Source organism: Salvelinus fontinalis, chromosome 1 (assembly GCF_029448725.1).
Source record: "Salvelinus fontinalis isolate EN_2023a chromosome 1, ASM2944872v1, whole genome shotgun sequence".
NCBI lineage: Eukaryota > Metazoa > Chordata > Actinopteri > Salmoniformes > Salmonidae > Salvelinus > Salvelinus fontinalis.
Genome location: NC_074665.1, coordinates 25,839,825 through 25,857,016, shown reverse-complemented (window position 1 = coordinate 25,857,016; position 17,192 = coordinate 25,839,825). Strand labels below are relative to the sequence as shown.

At 43.6% G+C, this 17,192-nt stretch overlaps 1 protein-coding gene across 1 annotated transcript in view; it reads left to right on the top strand.

Moving 5' to 3' along the window:
• Positions 1-14,747, top strand: part of LOC129851263 (ras guanyl-releasing protein 3-like) — a 53,718-nt gene extending 38,971 nt beyond the window's left edge. Inside the window, exons 14-17 of the mRNA XM_055917682.1 lie at positions 2,440-2,476; positions 2,601-2,750; positions 2,844-3,208; positions 13,038-14,747. Of these exons, the coding sequence (XP_055773657.1) occupies positions 2,440-2,476; positions 2,601-2,750; positions 2,844-3,208; positions 13,038-13,046 (561 nt within the window). The 3' untranslated portion in view covers positions 13,047-14,747. The remainder of the gene's footprint in view (positions 1-2,439; positions 2,477-2,600; positions 2,751-2,843; positions 3,209-13,037) is intronic.
• The last annotated feature ends 2,445 nt before the right edge of the window (positions 14,748-17,192 follow it).

Genomic DNA, 17,192 nt, shown 5'->3' with positions numbered 1-17,192 from the left:
AAATAGTGTGTGTAATGACATACAGGTGTGTGAACAGGTGATTGGGATCTGGAGAGTGAGCTGTGTTCAGGCGATCTATGTGTTTGAGAGTGTGAGTTGGAAAGTGGTCTGGAAAGTGAGCTGCGTTCAAGGGATCTACATGTTTGAGAGTGTGAGTTGGAAGCAGATGTTACAATACCCTAGCAACTTCATTTTGGATACAAGTTTACTGTATATAGGATGCATTACATACAATACATCTGTGTTTGGGTCAATATCATATTTTGTAAAACTTACTGTGAAGTCATAATAGTACATTACAGTATATATCAAACTTTATATGTATGTTTATACTTTACAAACATACATTTTCACTATGTAGTTCTCAATCTATAGTAGATAAACCAGTAGGTTTAACAAAAGGTTAAGTGATTATCAATTAAAAGCATTCGGATTAAGTAATAGTAAAATGGGTTTAACAAATTAGAAGAAAATCATATCAAAGGTAATGTGAGCATTGCATTGTGAAAGCCAATTACTTTAGATGAATCCCTGATTAAGTTTGGTGAAAAAGTGACTGTGATTTTGTCTGTTATACTTAGTCAATTGAAAATGTGCTTAGAGTTTTGAAACAACTGCCTTTTTAATGGTCTGTTTTGAATTTTGGTCACATTTTACTTGGAAAGTACTGATTTCCCATCTGTATAGTGGCTTGCGAAAGTATTTACCCCCCTTGGCATTTTTCCTATTTTGTTGACTTACAACCTGGAATTAAAATTTATTTTTGGGGGGTTTGTATCAGTTGATTTACACCACATCCTACCACTTTGAAGATGCTAAATATTTTTCTTGTGAAACAAACAAGAAATAAGACAAAAAACTGAACTTGAGCGTGCATAACTATTCACCCCCCCAAAGTCAATACTTTGTAGAGCCATATTTTGCAGCAATTACAGCTGCAAGTCTTTTGGGGTATGTCTCTTTAAGCTTGGCATATCTAGCCACTGGATTTTTGTCCATTCTTCAAATCCAAGGGTTCTGGATTCAGCAATCTTTAATTCATACCACAGATCCTCAAATGGATTGAGGTCTGGGCTTTGACTAGGCCATTCCAAGACATTTAAATGTCCCCCTTAAACCACTCGAGTGTTTCTTTGGCAATATGTTTAGGGTCATTGTCCTGATGCTGCCACCACCATGTTTCACTGTGGGGATGGTCTTCTCGGGGTGATGAGAGGTGTTGGGTTTGCGCCAGACATAGCGTTTTCCTTGATGGCCAAAAAGCTCAATTTTTGTCTCATCTGGCCAGAGTACCTTCTTCCATATGTTTGGGGAGTCTCCCACATGCCCTTTGGCGAACACCAAACGTGTTTGCTTATTTTTTACTTTAAGCAATGACTTTTTTCTGGCCACTCTTCCGTAAAGCCCAGCTCTGTGGAGTGTACGGCTTAAAGTGGTCTTATGGACAGATACTCCAATCTCCGCTGTGGAGCTTTGCAGCTCCTGAGGTGCTGAGCTGCTGAGGTGCCATATTCTTTCCATTTTTTTAATAATGGATTTAATGGTGCTCTGTGGGATGTTCAAAGTTTCTGATATTTAAAAAATCCCAACCCTGATCTGTACTTCTCCACAACTTTGTCCCTGACCTGTTTGGAGAGCTCCTTAGTCTTCCTGGTGCCGCTTGCTTGGTGAGCCCCCTTGCTTAGTGGTGTTGCCGACTCTGCGGTCTTTCAGAACATAACATGTGTGTATATATACTCAGATCATGTGCCACTTAGATTGCACACAGGTGGATTTTATTTAACTAATTATGTGACTTCTGAATGTAATTGGTTGCACCAGATCTTATTTAGGGGCTTCATAGCAAAGGGGGTGAAAACATATGCACACATGACTTTTCCGTTTTGTTTTTTTTCAAATTTTTGGAAACAGGTAATTTTTTCCATTTCACTTCACCAATTTGGACTATTTTGTGCATGTCCATTACATGAAATCCAAATAAAAATTCATTTAAATTGCAGGTTGTAATGCAACAAAATAGGAAAAACGCCAAGGGGGATGAATAATTTGCAAGGCACTGTAGATGCTCTACAGATGCCCATACTATCTGTTGATAGGTAACTGCAGGCTATGGTTTCGGTTAGGTTTAGAATAATGGTTAAGGTTACAGTTAGGGTTACTAGATAGTTGAAATGTTATTGACAGTCTGTAGAGAATCTACAGCTGGACTATCCAAATAAAGTGTTACTGAATTTTATGCTAAGAGTTGTGAAAGTATACTACATATTTGTGCAAATTGCACCAAAGCGATTGTAAAAAAAGAAAATTACACAATGGTTTACTATGACACCTCTGACCATATTTGCAGCATGAATATGCTTCCACATTACAAATCCTAACATTCCTTTGTATTTTTCCACCTCCCTCCAATTCCTGCCCCTCTGGACATGTTGCTCTTAGCTCTGGGGAATAATCAAACAGGGATACAAGTGCAAAGGTAGGCTCTATGGACTGAAATGTTCACATGTGTATAGAACTACATATTTAAGACATTTGGGGTTTTTCAATGCATGCACTGTGAGGGCTTTGGCCTGACGGTACTGTTTTGTGTTCTGTTTCAGATTGCGGCGTGAACTGCCATAAGCAGTGCAGGGAGCTGTTGGTACTGGCCTGTAGGAAGCTGCCGCGTTCCACCTCTTTGCAAAGTGTCTCCCCTAGAGGCCTGACCCACAGCTCTCTACCCAGCAGCCCCACCATGCCCACCTTCAAGGGTACAGCAGCACTACAGTGATACACCAACAGCATTTCAACTAACATGGTCTTGGTCAGTGTATTTCATTCCTGTCATACTGTCCTCCATGCAGATGAGGACGAGATGTTTGAGTTCCCCTCGGTGACACCTGGATGTTCTGACCTGGAGCATAAGTCCATCACCCTGATGACGGGCTCAGCCCAGCGGATCTCTGTGGGTTTACAGCGGGCCACCACCAGCCAGGCCACGCAGACGGAGCACCTGTGGCCAGAGCACACCTGGGGGTCTGGGGATGGGGGCTCCCACACCTTCCCCAAGATGAAGTATCGACCACACCGGCAGGCCTCCAAGAGCAAAGGCTTTGCCCGCTGGGAGAACGAGGCCCAGGAGGAGCCCAGGGGTCGGCGGGAATCCCAGGAGCAGACGGACAGACCTGCAGAGGTGGTGCAGAACGGGATAATACCACACAGAGAGAAGGTAATTGCTGCTGAGGTGTGTGTGTGATGAGTGTGTAGATGGATCAGGGGATCTCTGTATATTGGTCTGTGTGTTGGAAAGTGTGAGTACTTGTGTGTGTGTGTGTGTGTGTGTGTGTGTGTGTGTGTGTGTGTGTGTGTGTGTGTGTGTGTGTGTGTGTGTGTATTGTTTTGTGTCTTTAGTGAAGGTTAAGGTTATTTTAATTATCTGTGACACAACATATGTCACATTGAGTCTCCCATTATCACTCATTCTCCCCCAAGTGGTTATTATCCACATTCTGTTGTTCATGTTGATCCTCTCTCATGGATGTTTGAAGACTGTCTTTTTCTTTCTAATAAAAGCCCAATTACAGCCTTACAGTTATTATTGTGTTATACATGTTTTCTTATCAAGCCCCAAATGGATAACCTGGCCGGGTCAGATTCAGGGATGCAGAATAATACAGTGAGTGATGAATCTATTTGACCTATAGCCTCACAACCTCATAATATTTTGTTATTAAAGCCTCATTTATTTCCCTCCCTTTGGAAACAAGGGATTCAGTTACAGGGTACAGAGGGGCATTTTCTCTTTCATTCATTGGGAGTATCTAGATCAGGGATCATCAACTAAATTCAGCCATGGGCCAATTTTTTATTAAACGGATGTTCGGGGGGGGCGGATCATAATAAAACAAATAATTTGTCGACTGCAAATTGACCGCAAGAAGCCTAAACAGATATAATATTTGACTAAAACATAATCATTTCAATCCTTGATTACATTTGGGGACTGTAACGGCTGTCTAATGCCTCCTCCTCGGATGAGGAGAAGGAGTAAGGGTCGGACCAAAATGCAGCGTTGAATGTAGACAATGAATTTATTAAAGAAAGACGAAACACGAAAACTCTTACACAAACTACAAAACAACAAACGACGTAGACAGACCTGAACTTGAGAACTTACATATAGACACGAAGAACGCACGAACAGGAAAGACTAGCCAAACGAACGAACAAACGAAACAGTCCCGTGTGGTGCAACAGACACAGACACAGGAACAATCACCCACAAACAAACAGTGAGAACAGCCTACCTTAATATGGTTCTCAATCAGAGGAAACGTCAAACACCTGCCTCTAATTGAGAACCATATCAGGCAACACATTTAACCCAACATAGAAACACATAACATAGAATGCCCACCCCAACTCACGCCCTGACCAACTAAACACATACAAAAACAGGTCAGGAACGTGACAGGGACATTGCCCTGCGTAGGGTGCATTCTTTCGGGTTGGATGTTAAAACGGGTGTCCTGACTCTGTGGTCATTCAAAAACCCATGGCACTTATTGTATGAGTAGGGGTGTTCCAGTGTTGTAGTGGTGAAACAGTGACATACACTCTGAATGACCTGTAAATTATAAATCCCATATTGGTCTTTCACAGTCAAGCCAACCCTAGCTGTACTGTGCAGTAGGCCTATAGTAGGCCTACTATTGAAACTGAGTACGAAGTTCACAGGTTTCAGATTTTCCCACATTTTTCAGGTTTTCGTTCTCAAAGTCACACTTTTTTAAACAGAAAAACATAAAAAGTATATGTTCTAAGCCCATAACATTAACCTCCCTCTCCGACAGTTAATCCACATTAGGAGACCACTTTTGAGTTCTGAGAAAATCTGAGACATTTTGATTTTTTAGAGTAATTACCCCTTAATTCAAGTGTGCAGGCACCTAGCACTATTGTTTGATTAGCAGTGTAGCACACGAGATGGAGTTAGCAAAATAAATGGCCACTGGATTAATGCAAATAATCATCATGATATCATTCTGCTATCTTTTTATCTAAGATAATTGTGTAGCTTTGAGTAATTATCGGTTAGCTAGCCAGCTATTTTTCGCCTGCCGCGCTGCCGTCCTCCTACCTAGCCAACACTGCTAGCTAGCCAACTTCTACCGAATAGCAGCACTGTAGAAACTTACATTACAATGGAACGACTTGATTAGCGTAGTGTTAGCTAGTTGTCTTTCCTGTCCTTGTATCCATGATAATTGTGTAGTTTAGAGAAATTTAGTGAAATTGTCGAGGTTACCTAGCCAGCTTCACTTTCAACAACGTAGCCACTGCTAGCCAGGCTACTTCACCAGCCAGCAGTACTATATCATTTTAGTCAATAAGATCTTGTATTTTATTCTTATTTTTTTGCAACGTAAGCTTAACTTTCTGAACATTCGAGACGTGTAGCCCACTTGTCATTCTAATCTCCTTTGCATTAGCGTAGCCTCTTCTGTAGCCTGTCAACCATGTGTCTGTCTATCCCTGTTCTCTCCTCTCTGCACAGACCATACAAACGCTTCACACCGCGTGGCCGCGCCCACCCTAACCTGGTGGTCCCAGCCCGCACGACCCACGTGGAGTTCCAGGTCTCCGGTAGCCTCTGGAACTGCCGATCTGCGGCCAACAAGGCAGAGCTCATCTCAGCCTATGCGTCCCTCCAGTCCCTCGACTTCCTGGCACTGACGGAAACATGGCTCACCACAGATAACACTGCTACTCCTACTGCTCTCTCTTCGTCTGCCCACGTGTTCTCGCACACCCCGAGACCTTCTGGTCAGCGGGGTGGTGGCACCGGGATCCTCATCTCTCCCAAGTGGTCATTCTCTCTTTCTCCCCTTACCCATCTGTCTATCGCCTCCTTTGAATTCCATGCTGTCACAGTTACCAGCCCTTTCAAGCTTAACATCCTTATCATTTATCGCCCTCCAGGTTCCCTTGGAGAGTTCATCAATGAGCTTGATGCCTTGATAAGCTCCTTTCCTGAGGACGGCTCACCTCTCACAGTTCTGGGTGACTTTAACCTCCCCATGTCTACCTTTGACTCATTCCTCTCTGCCTCCTTCTTTCCACTCCTCTCCTCTTTTGACCTCACCCTCTCACCTTCCCCCCCTACTCACAAGGCAGGCAATACGCTTGACCTCATCTTTACTAGATGCTGTTCTTCCACTAACCTCATTGCAACTCCCCTCCAAGTCTCCGACCACTACCTTGTATCCTTCTCCCTCTCGCTCTCATCCAACACTTCCCACACTGCCCCTACTCGGATGGTATCGCGCCGTCCCAACCTCCGCTCTCTCTCCCCCGCTACTCTCTCCTCTTCCATCCTATCATCTCTTCCCTCTGCCCAAACCTTCTCCAACCTATCTCCTGATTCTGCCTCCTCAACCCTCCTCTCCTCCCTTTCTGCATCCTTTGACTCTCTATGTCCCCTATCCTCCAGGCCGGCTCGGTCCTCCCCTCCCGCTCCGTGGCTCGACGACTCATTGCGAGCTCACAGAACAGGGCTCCGGGCAGCCGAGCGGAAATGGAGGAAAACTCGCCTCCCTGCGGACCTGGCATCCTTTCACTCCCTCCTCTCTACATTTTCCTCTTCTGTCTCTGCTGCTAAAGCCACTTTCTACCACTCTAAATTCCAAGCATCTGCCTCTAACCCTAGGAAGCTCTTTGCCACCTTCTCCTCCCTCCTGAATCCTCCTCCCCCTCCCCCCCCCCTCCTCCCTCTCTGCAGACGACTTCGTCAACCATTTTGAAAAGAAGGTCGACGACATCCGATCCTCGTTCGCTAAGTCAAACGACACCGCTGGTTCTGCTCACACTGCCCAACCCTGTGCTTTGACCTCTTTCTCCCCTCTCTCTCCAGATGAAATCTCGCGTCTTGTGACGGCCGGCCGCCCAACAACCTGCCCGCTTGACCCTATCCCCTCCTCTCTTCTCCAGACCATTTCCGGAGACCTTCTACCTTACCTCACCTCGCTCATCAACTCATCCTTGACCGCTGGCTACGTCCCTTCCGTCTTCAAGAGAGCGAGAGTTGCACCCCTTCTGAAAAAACCTACACTCGATCCCTCCGATGTCAACAACTACAGACCAGTATCCCTTCTTTCTTTTCTCTCCAAAACTCTTGAACGTGCCGTCCTTGGCCAGCTCTCCTGCTATCTCTCTCAGAATGACCTTCTTGATCCAAATCAGTCAGGTTTCAAGACTAGTCACTCAACTGAGACTGCTCTTCTCTGTATCACGGAGGCGCTCCGCACTGCTAAAGCTAACTCTCTCTCCTCTGCTCTCATCCTTCTAGACCTATCGGCTGCCTTCGATACTGTGAACCATCAGATCCTCCTCTCCACCCTCTCCGAGTTGGGCATCTCCGGCGCGGCCCACGCTTGGATTGCGTCCTACCTGACAGGTCGCTCCTACCAGGTGGCGTGGCGAGAATCTGTCTCCTCACCACGCGCTCTCACCACTGGTGTCCCCCAGGGCTCTGTTCTAGGCCCTCTCCTATTCTCGCTATACACCAAGTCACTTGGCTCTGTCATAACCTCACATGGTCTCTCCTATCATTGCTATGCAGACGACACACAATTAATCTTCTCCTTTCCCCCTTCTGATGACCAGGTGGCGAATCGCATCTCTGCATGTCTGGCAGACATATCAGTGTGGATGACGGATCACCACCTCAAGCTGAACCTCGGCAAGACGGAGCTGCTCTTCCTCCCGGGGAAGGACTGTCCGTTCCATGATCTCGCCATCACGGTTGACAACTCCATTGTGTCCTCCTCCCAGAGCGCTAAGAACCTTGGCGTGATCCTGGACAACACCCTGTCGTTCTCCACCAACATCAAGGCGGTGGCCCGTTCCTGTAGGTTCATGCTCTACAACATCCGCAGAGTACGACCCTGCCTCACACAGGAAGCGGCGCAGGTCCTAATCCAGGCACTTGTCATCTCCCGTCTGGATTACTGCAACTCGCTGCTGGCTGGGCTCCCTGCCTGTGCCATTAAACCCCTACAACTCATCCAGAACGCCGCAGCCCGTCTGGTGTTCAACCTTCCCAAGTTCTCTCACGTCACCCCGCTCCTCCGCTCTCTCCACTGGCTTCCAGTTGAAGCTCGCATCCGCTACAAGACCATGGTGCTTGCCTACGGAGCTGTGAGGGGAACGGCACCTCAGTACCTTCAGGCTCTGATCAGGCCCTACACCCAAACAAGGGCACTGCGTTCATCCACCTCTGGCCTGCTCGCCTCCCTACCACTGAGGAAGTACAGTTCCCGCTCAGCCCAGTCAAAACTGTTCGCTGCTCTGGCACCCCAATGGTGGAACAAACTCCCTCACGACGCCAGGACAGCGGAGTCAATCACCACCTTCCGGAGACACCTGAAACCCCACCTCTTCAAGGAATACCTAGGATAAAGCAATCCTTCTGCCCCCCCCCCTTAAAAGATCTGATGCACTATTGTAAAGTGGCTGTTCCACTGGATGTCATAAGGTGAATGCACCAATTTGTAAGTCGCTCTGGATAAGAGCGTCTGCTAAATGACTTAAATGTAAATGTAAATGTAACTAGGCATGGGCTACTTTGTAGCTAGTTAACATTTTAATAGTGGTTTTTGGGAAAGACTTTCCATCTACCAGAAGACGGTTTGGCCTATCGTTTTACTTCATATTATGAGGCATGTCTTACCTTGCTTCAAAGTATCCTGTAGCCAAAATCCCACCATAGAAATGTGGAGGCAATCTTTCTAACGGATATTTCCATCTCTGTCCAGCGTGCATGTGGGGTGCATATTTTAGAAATGTGTTTTCCGCAAATTGCATTTTGGAACATTCGCGCATAGGCCTACTACCGTGTGTACAATGCTGCACCTAAAACGTGAAGAAATAATAGTTTTATCAACATTTTAAACTAAACATTCCGATCTGTTCTATCAGCCCTATTTATTGATACGGCGCATACCTCCACTACACTACTGTGATACGCATCGTGGGGAAGTGAGTATATGCAATGCCCACTGAAAAATAAATACAGACCACTGGGGTGTTCAACCTGGTTTCATGGCTAAATTCCCAACCTAGCTACATTCCATCATGGACACCTAATCACCCCCTTCATTGCGAATTGGCATATATCACCTCTCCACTTGATACCTGAGGTGGGCTTAGCGTTCTGCCACAAAAGTGGTTGCCGTTCATCACTGAGATGGGTGCTACACATTTATGGTGGATGAGGTGAATTTCCCCCTAAAATGTAAAGCACTTTGAGTACCTCAGTTGGTAGAAAAGCGCTACATAGGCCTAAATCCAATCAATTATTATTTATTATTATTTGTATAAGATCACATATGTCTCTCTATTATGCCTGGAATATTTGGGCACAAATTTCCAAAATTAAAATCTCTTGAAGCTGATTTCCTGGTTTTTTTAAAGTATTTTATGTCCAACAATGAACTTTAAAAAAAAGATGGTGGCTTGTGTCAAAAAGTTGATTTTCATCAGTTTACAGAGGTTAAATAAAGACCTGATATTTTGGCTCAAAAGCAGGGCGTTCAATATTTTATCGAGACAAATCATGCTGTTATAACCTGAGGCACTAATGGTATTATTAAGTCATCTACTTTAAGAATTTTGGGATATACATGAAAGGATGGAAGGTGACTTGCGAACATGCTGACTCCTCTATTTTTAGACATTCAATCAAACATATTTGAAAATGATTTCCATCCTAAGAGCCTCAATAAAACTCACTACCAAATATTCCTTTATCCCATTATGAGATACTGTATTTAGTATTTATTATGATCCCCATTAGCTGCTGACAAGGCAGCAGCTACTCTTCCTGGGGTCCAAATATGGTTAAAACAACTACATCAAAACACAACAACCTACATTGAAAACATCAAAGAAAATATCAAAAGACATTACATTATTACTCAATTATTACAAACATACAATATAAAATACACAATAACATGTGTGTAGAGTTAGGACTCTTACGATGACCGTATTACAGCCACAGTGGCCACATACTCAGCCCAAGGGCACAACCGCCACTGACCGCAAAAGGCATGGATTTTTTTAGGGGGCATTACGGCCACACAAAGGGGATGCCGCCGAGTAATTTGAGGCATTATCAAGTGTTTCTCAATTTGTGAATGAGAGACTGATGAAGTGTGTATAGCCTGCGCTAAAAACAAAGAGGAGGCCATGCCTTTCAAACAACTTTTTTCAAATCATCATTAGAGTCTCATCATGCAGTGTTAGAATGTATTAAAAATCAAAACATATAGCCCAACGTTTGAAAACAAACTAAAGTTGCATAAATAACTCTAAATTAAGCATATAGGAGTACATATTTCTTTGTTAACAGCTCAAATCGTTTGGAGAAAATATCCTTTCTATTCTATTCAGTTTTGTTCAATTGTATTCTTACTACTATAAAATAATTCCACGGAATTCTAAACAAATCTTGTCTGCTAAGTGAACTAGTGTAGCCCACCGCCATATGGCATAGCCAGATCAGAGCCTAACGTAAGACCAACTCAGAGTATGCTATTCTGTTCTGAAAATGTACTACATTTTCTTCATGTCATGTTTCTTTAGACCTGTCTAAAACAAATAATGGATTTATTGTGTAGTGTAGGCTAAATTACATAGATTTATTAGACTTGCGTGGAAGCCAGGAGATGCTAAATGTGTTTATGTGCTTACTGTGAGACTGCCAGTTATTTGCAGGACAATCACCGGCTGACAAAATTTCATGACCACCACAGCCGCATGTGAGAGAGTGTGTGTGTGTGTGTGTGTGTGTCTCTTCACAGTCCGCAATGTGCTGTGAGGTGCTTTCAACACGTCAATACCTCTCATAAAGAAGTAGTGATGCAGTCAATCTGATCTGTACTTTGAGCCAGGAGAGATTGACATGCATATTATTGATATTAGCCCTCCATGTGCATTTAAGGGCCAGCCGTGCTGCTCTGTTCTGGGCCAACTGTAATCTGCCTATGTTCTTCATTTTGGCATCTGACCATATAACTGGGCCGTAGTCCAGATGTGATAAAACTAGGGCCAATAGGACTTGTTTTGTTAATAGCAATGTCAAGAAAGCAGAGCAGCACTATATCACAGACAGACCTCTCCCTATTTTAGCTACTGTTGCGTCAATATGTTTTGCCCATGTCAGTTTACAATCTAGGGTTACACCAAGGTTGAGGGTTTAGTGAATGATTTGTCCCAAATTCAATGATTTTAGTTTTTGATATATAACAGGCTGATTTGTCGGCTGTTTGAACCAGTGCTTTGGTATTCTTGGATAACGGAAATCTTTTTGCTTCCCTCCAGGCCTAAGGAAACACACTTTCCTGTAGGCTTAGATTGAAGAGATTGCAAATAGGAATGGCAATATAGTCCGCTACCAACCTCAGTAAAATCCGTCCAAGTTGTCAGTACCAGGTGGTTTGTCATTATTGATAGACAACAATAATAAAAAATGTTTCACACTCACTTTACAAAATTCAAAATGACAATGCTTGTCTTTCATAATTTGGTCAGTTATGCATGGATATGAAGGTTCAGAGTTTATTGTTGGCATGTCATACCTAAATTTGATAATCTTGCCAATGAAAAAGTCATTAAAGTAGTTGGTAATAGAGGGTTTTGTGATGAATGAGCCACTGATTCAATGCAGGATGGAGCTGAGTTTGCCTTTTTCCCAAAAATATAATTTATGATGCTCCAAAGATTTTACTATAATCTTTTACATTTCTTTTTGTTTCATAGTACAGTTTCTTCTTCTATTTGTTTAGTCACATGATTTCTCAATTTACAGTACGTTTGCCAATCGGCTGTGTAGACAGACTTATTTGCCATTCCTTTTGCCTCGTCCCTCTCAACAATAATGCTTCACTTTCTCATCAATCCACAGGGATTTAGCCATTTTTAGAGTCAGTTTCTTACTGGGTGCATGATTATTATACTGAACAAAAATATAAACGCAACATGTAAAGTGTTGGTCCCATGTTTCATGAGCTGGATAAAAGATCCCAGAAATGTTCCATATGCACAAAAATATTTTTTCTCAAAAATGTTGGCCACACATTTTACATCTCTGTTAGTGAGCATTTCTCAGTTTCCAAGGTAATCCATCTACCTGACAGGTGTGGCATATCAAGAAGTTGATTTAAACAGAATGATCATTAAATAGGTGCACCTTGTGCTGGGGACAATAAAAGGCCACTCTAAAATGTGCAGTTTTGTCACACAACACAATGCCACAGATGTCTCAAGTTTTGAGGGAGTGGGCAAATGGCATGCTGACTGCGGGATTGTCCCCCAGAGCTGTTGCCAGAATTTTCTGTTAATTCACTACCATAAGCCGCCTCCAATGTTGTTTTAGAGAATTTGGCAGTATGTCCAACCGCAGACCACGTGAAACCACGCCAGCCCAGGACCTACACATCTGGTTTCTTTACCTGCGGGATCGTCTGAGACTAGTCACCCGGACAGCTGATGAAACTGAAGAGTATTTCTATCTGTAATAAAGCCCTTTTGTGGGGAAAAACTCTGATTTGCTGGGCCTGATTCCCCAGTGGGTCGGCCTATGCCCTCCCAGGTCTAATTCATTTATTGAAATTTACTGATTTCCTTATATGAACTGTAACTCAGTAAAATTGTTGAAATAGTTTTTATAAATATGTCAAGTGCGGCGTCTGGTTGCTCCTCAATAAACAATACAACACAATATTCTTTACATCTTCAACATAGGAATCACTACAGAACCTGTATGATCTCTTATACACTATTTTAGGCCAAGCCTTCAGAACATAAAACCATATCATTGGCCTATTTGTTACCAATGCAATCTAATTGTAAAGAAAAACAAGAATACAATAACTGAATGTCTATTTACAGTAGTGACTTCTTGGGAATACCTGGCTAGTGTGTTCCTGTCTTCTCTCCTCTATCGTGAGCTCTGAGTATGTGACTACAGTGCGTGTCTCTCCTCTTGCACTCAGGACAGCTGACTTGGAGACACCAAGGGCCGAACCCAGGGCTCCAGGAGGCCCTTGGAAGCCAGCATCAGGAAGCTCTCCTCACTGGGCGAAGTACTTGGCTGCTTGAGGCCCCCATTTGGTGACCTGGAGTAGGATGGACTTCCTCTGACCTATCCAGACAGGTCTTCAGTGAACCACATATGAATACTGATGTTTAATCCCGAAACAGGGATGTGAGTGATGGGACTGAAAAAGCCCTTGTCCTCAATGCTCCCCAGCTCTACACACCCTGCCTTCACAACCCATCAGTGTCATTGGAAAACGATCCTGGACTACTTACAGTACATGTGATTTAGGTTTGTTGGGGCTCACCAGTGTTTGACTGACTGAACGTAAATGAGCGGGTGTCTACCTGTGCCTGTATGAATGTCGGAGCATGTACATGCTTCCTATTTAATTTGTGTGTGGTCTGTGGAGCACACATGTGTGTTATCTACTGTTGATTTGCTGAAAAAAATAAGTTCTTTGGGTCACGTGGCTTAGTTGCAAAAATGTATATTGTTTGATTGACATTTTGAGGACACTGAACGTTTTTTGATGGACTGGGTGGGGGATGCAAAGTGAGAATGCATTTGGAGATGTGAGAATGCATTAAGAGATCAAGATGTAAAGCAATAGAAAGTTAAAGGTGAAGATGAATATGAGGGAAAAAGTGGCAGGTACATTGTTCCTAAGGGTAATGGATTAAAAGTGGCACGACATGTAGCACGACAACTGATGATCGTTTATGTGCCAGTTCTATATCTTAGTCTGGAATACAAGAAATGGTACTTGCTGTGTTAGCATGAGGAAAAGAACAATACAACCACTGAGACTTGTGCTATAAATTTAAGGAATAGTTGTCTTTTGGTTAGTCAAGAAAGCCTTATTGTTTTCAGCCTTATTATTTCAAAGGGATTTGAACTCTGTATCCACTCAGGACAATGAGGTAAACTACAGAGACTTTACATTTATTTATGGGTTTAGGTATGTGATATTTCATATAGTCAGGCGATTCAATGTTTAAAGTGTTCCGGTTATTTCAAAGCATTGCAGGCTGAATATGTGAATATGAGTCAACAATGTTTCTCATTGTCCACATAGAGACACCATTTGAGTGACCTTTGACCTATTTTCATCAGCTGAAGAATCAAGCCTGTTGCATTCAGGCAGAGGTAATGGAATCTCCACTAAGCCTTCAGTCAGTGGAGCACTGATTACGCACTTGCTTACAGTGGCACCAGGTGTGAACCCAGGTGCTTGTGCTGTGGTTGCCAGGCATCAGTTGAGTGAGAAAGGTCAGTTCCTCCATCACCAAGGATACAGCAGGTTATGTAAGGGGAGGGAGTTTATTTTCATCTGTAGAGAGACTTCTTGTAGGGCCTCAAGGTAGGGACAAGTAGGTACGGCAGGTGAGTTTGACAAGGAGGTCTCTGTAATGACAATAGAGTCTGACCTCTGTTTGACACAGTAGGACAGAGCCAAGAACAGGACTGCAGGGTCAGAGGACTCCATGTTGGGGGAGGAGCATGGGGGAAATATTGTGTATATTAGCGAGATATCCAAGGCGTCCAATGCAGCCCTTTTTCTTTATCTCAACATCAAATAATTTTTGTGTAACAATTAAGTACCTTACTGTGATTGTTTTCAATTAAAATGGTCAAAATGAAACAAATAGATTCTTAGCAAAGAGCAATTTCTCAAGCAATCATTTTGCTAGAACTGTCTGGGAGTGGTCTGAGAGGGGAGGGGAAAACTAGCTGTTATTGGCAGAGGTTTGGAACTCTCTTTCTTATTGGTCTATTAACTAATTTACCTCCTGGTGATGTCACCAGGCAGACCAAAGCTCTGTCCCACCAAAACAGGCTGAAATTTCAGGCAGTCTTTTTACGCAAAGGGCATTATGGAAATATACGGTATATAAAACATATGGAAATTACGTTTTTGACTGCACTGGGCCTTTAAGGGATGACAATGATTCAGTGCTTAGTGGGTGACATGAGTCAGAGCAATATCGCTCTCTATGCTGCTGGACTACTCATGGATAATGTGTTGTTCCTGCAAGGTCTCCTAAACCCACAGTATCATCATACCTGGCTGAAATCAAGAACAGCAAAGTGTTGTGATGCCACAGAGGTTCTTTCCATATGCTTGGCTGAGCTGCTTTCGAGTACATTGGTCTGCATAAGTTCTCATTGATCTTGTTGCCAGATCTTATATAGCTCTACTGGGGTTGTTACGTGTTGGGTATTGAGAACATACACATGCATGTATAATGTTACACTAATGAATGCCACTAATCTGACATTTGAATTCTCTTCTTGTCTCACACTCACATACACTTATATATACAAAAGTATGTGGACACCCCTTCAAATTAGTGGATTTGGCTATTTCAGCCACACCTGTTGCTGACAGGTGTATAACATCAAGCACACAACATTAGCAGTAGATTGGCCTTACTGAAGAGCTCAGTGACTTTCAACATGGCACCGTCATAGGATGCCATCTTTCCAACAAGCCAGTTCTTCAAATTCCTTCCCTGCTAGAGCTGCCCCGGTCAACTGTAAATGCTGTTCTTGTGAAGTGAAAATGTCTAGGAGCAACAACAGCTCAGCCTCGAAGTGATAGGCCACAAAAGCTCACAGGACGGGACCGGCGAGTGCTGAAGCACGCAGTACCTAACAATTGTCTATTATCCGTTGCAACACTCACTACCGAGTTCCAAACTGCCTCTGGAAGCAACGTCAGCACAATAACTGTTTGTTGTGAGCTTCATGAAATGGGTTTCCATCAGTGGGGGCTGCTGAGGGTAGGACAGCACATAGTAATGGCTGGAACTGAGCAAATGGAATGGCATTAAACACATGGAAACCATGTTTTGATAAGATGGCGTCGAAGAGGATGGCTGACGTTTTACATGCTCCTAACCAACAGTTTTTTTGCAACTTATTTTGTAACTTATTTTGTACATAATGTTGCTGCTACCGTCTCGTTTGACTGAAAATAACTTCTGGACATCAGAACAGCGATTACTCACCACGAACTGGAAGAAGCTTTTTCCTTTAACGAATCCGACGAGAAGGATATACTGCTTTCCTGGGAACAGGCCCAAATCCCCGTCATTTGCGTGAAGAAAAGACGGAGGAAAAGAGGGAAAAGGTCGGGCTGCCTTAGAATCTGTAGGCGAGCGAATAAACTCCCACTGCCATCCGTTCTACTTGCTAACATGCAATCATTGGAAAATAAAATTGACGACCTACGATTACCCTACCAACGGGTCATTAAAAACTGTAATATCTTGTTTCACCGAATCATGGCTGAAGACGACACGGATAATATAGAGCTGGCAGGATTTTCCATGCACCGGCAAAACAGAGAAGAAGCTTTGTCTGGTAAGACGAGGGGTGGGGGTGTGTGTCTTTTTGTCAATAACAGCTGGTGCGCGATGTCTAATATTAAAGAAGTCTCGAGGTATTGCTCGCCTGAGGTAGAGTACCTTATGATAAGCTGTAGACACACTATCTACCAAGAGAGTTCTCATCTATATTTTTCATAGTCGTCTATTTACCACAACAGACCAACGCTGGCACAAAGACTGCACTCAACCAACTCTATAAGGCCATAAGCAAACAAGAAAATGTTAATCCAGAAGTGACGCTCCTAGTGGTCGGAGCCAATGCAGGAAAATTTAAATCCGTTTTACCAAATTTTTACCAGCATGTCACGTGCAATCAAAGGAAAAAAAACTCTAGACCACCTTTACTCCACACACAGAGATGCATACGAAGCTCTCCCCTGCCCTCAATTTGGCAAATCTGACCATAATTCTATCTTCATGATTCCTGCTTACAAACAAAAACTAAAGCAGGAAGTACCAGTGACTCGCTCAATACGGAAGTGGTCAGATGACGCAGATGCTACGCTACAGGACTGTTTTGCCAGCACAGCCTGGAATATGTTCTGGGATTCATCCAATGGCATTGAGGAGTATACCACCTCAGTCATCGGCTTCATCAATAAGTGCATAGACGACGTCCGGTGACCATACGTACATATCCCAAACAGAAGCCATGGATTACAGGTAACATCTGCATCGAGCTAATGGCTAGAGCTGCCGTTTTCAAGGAGCGGGAC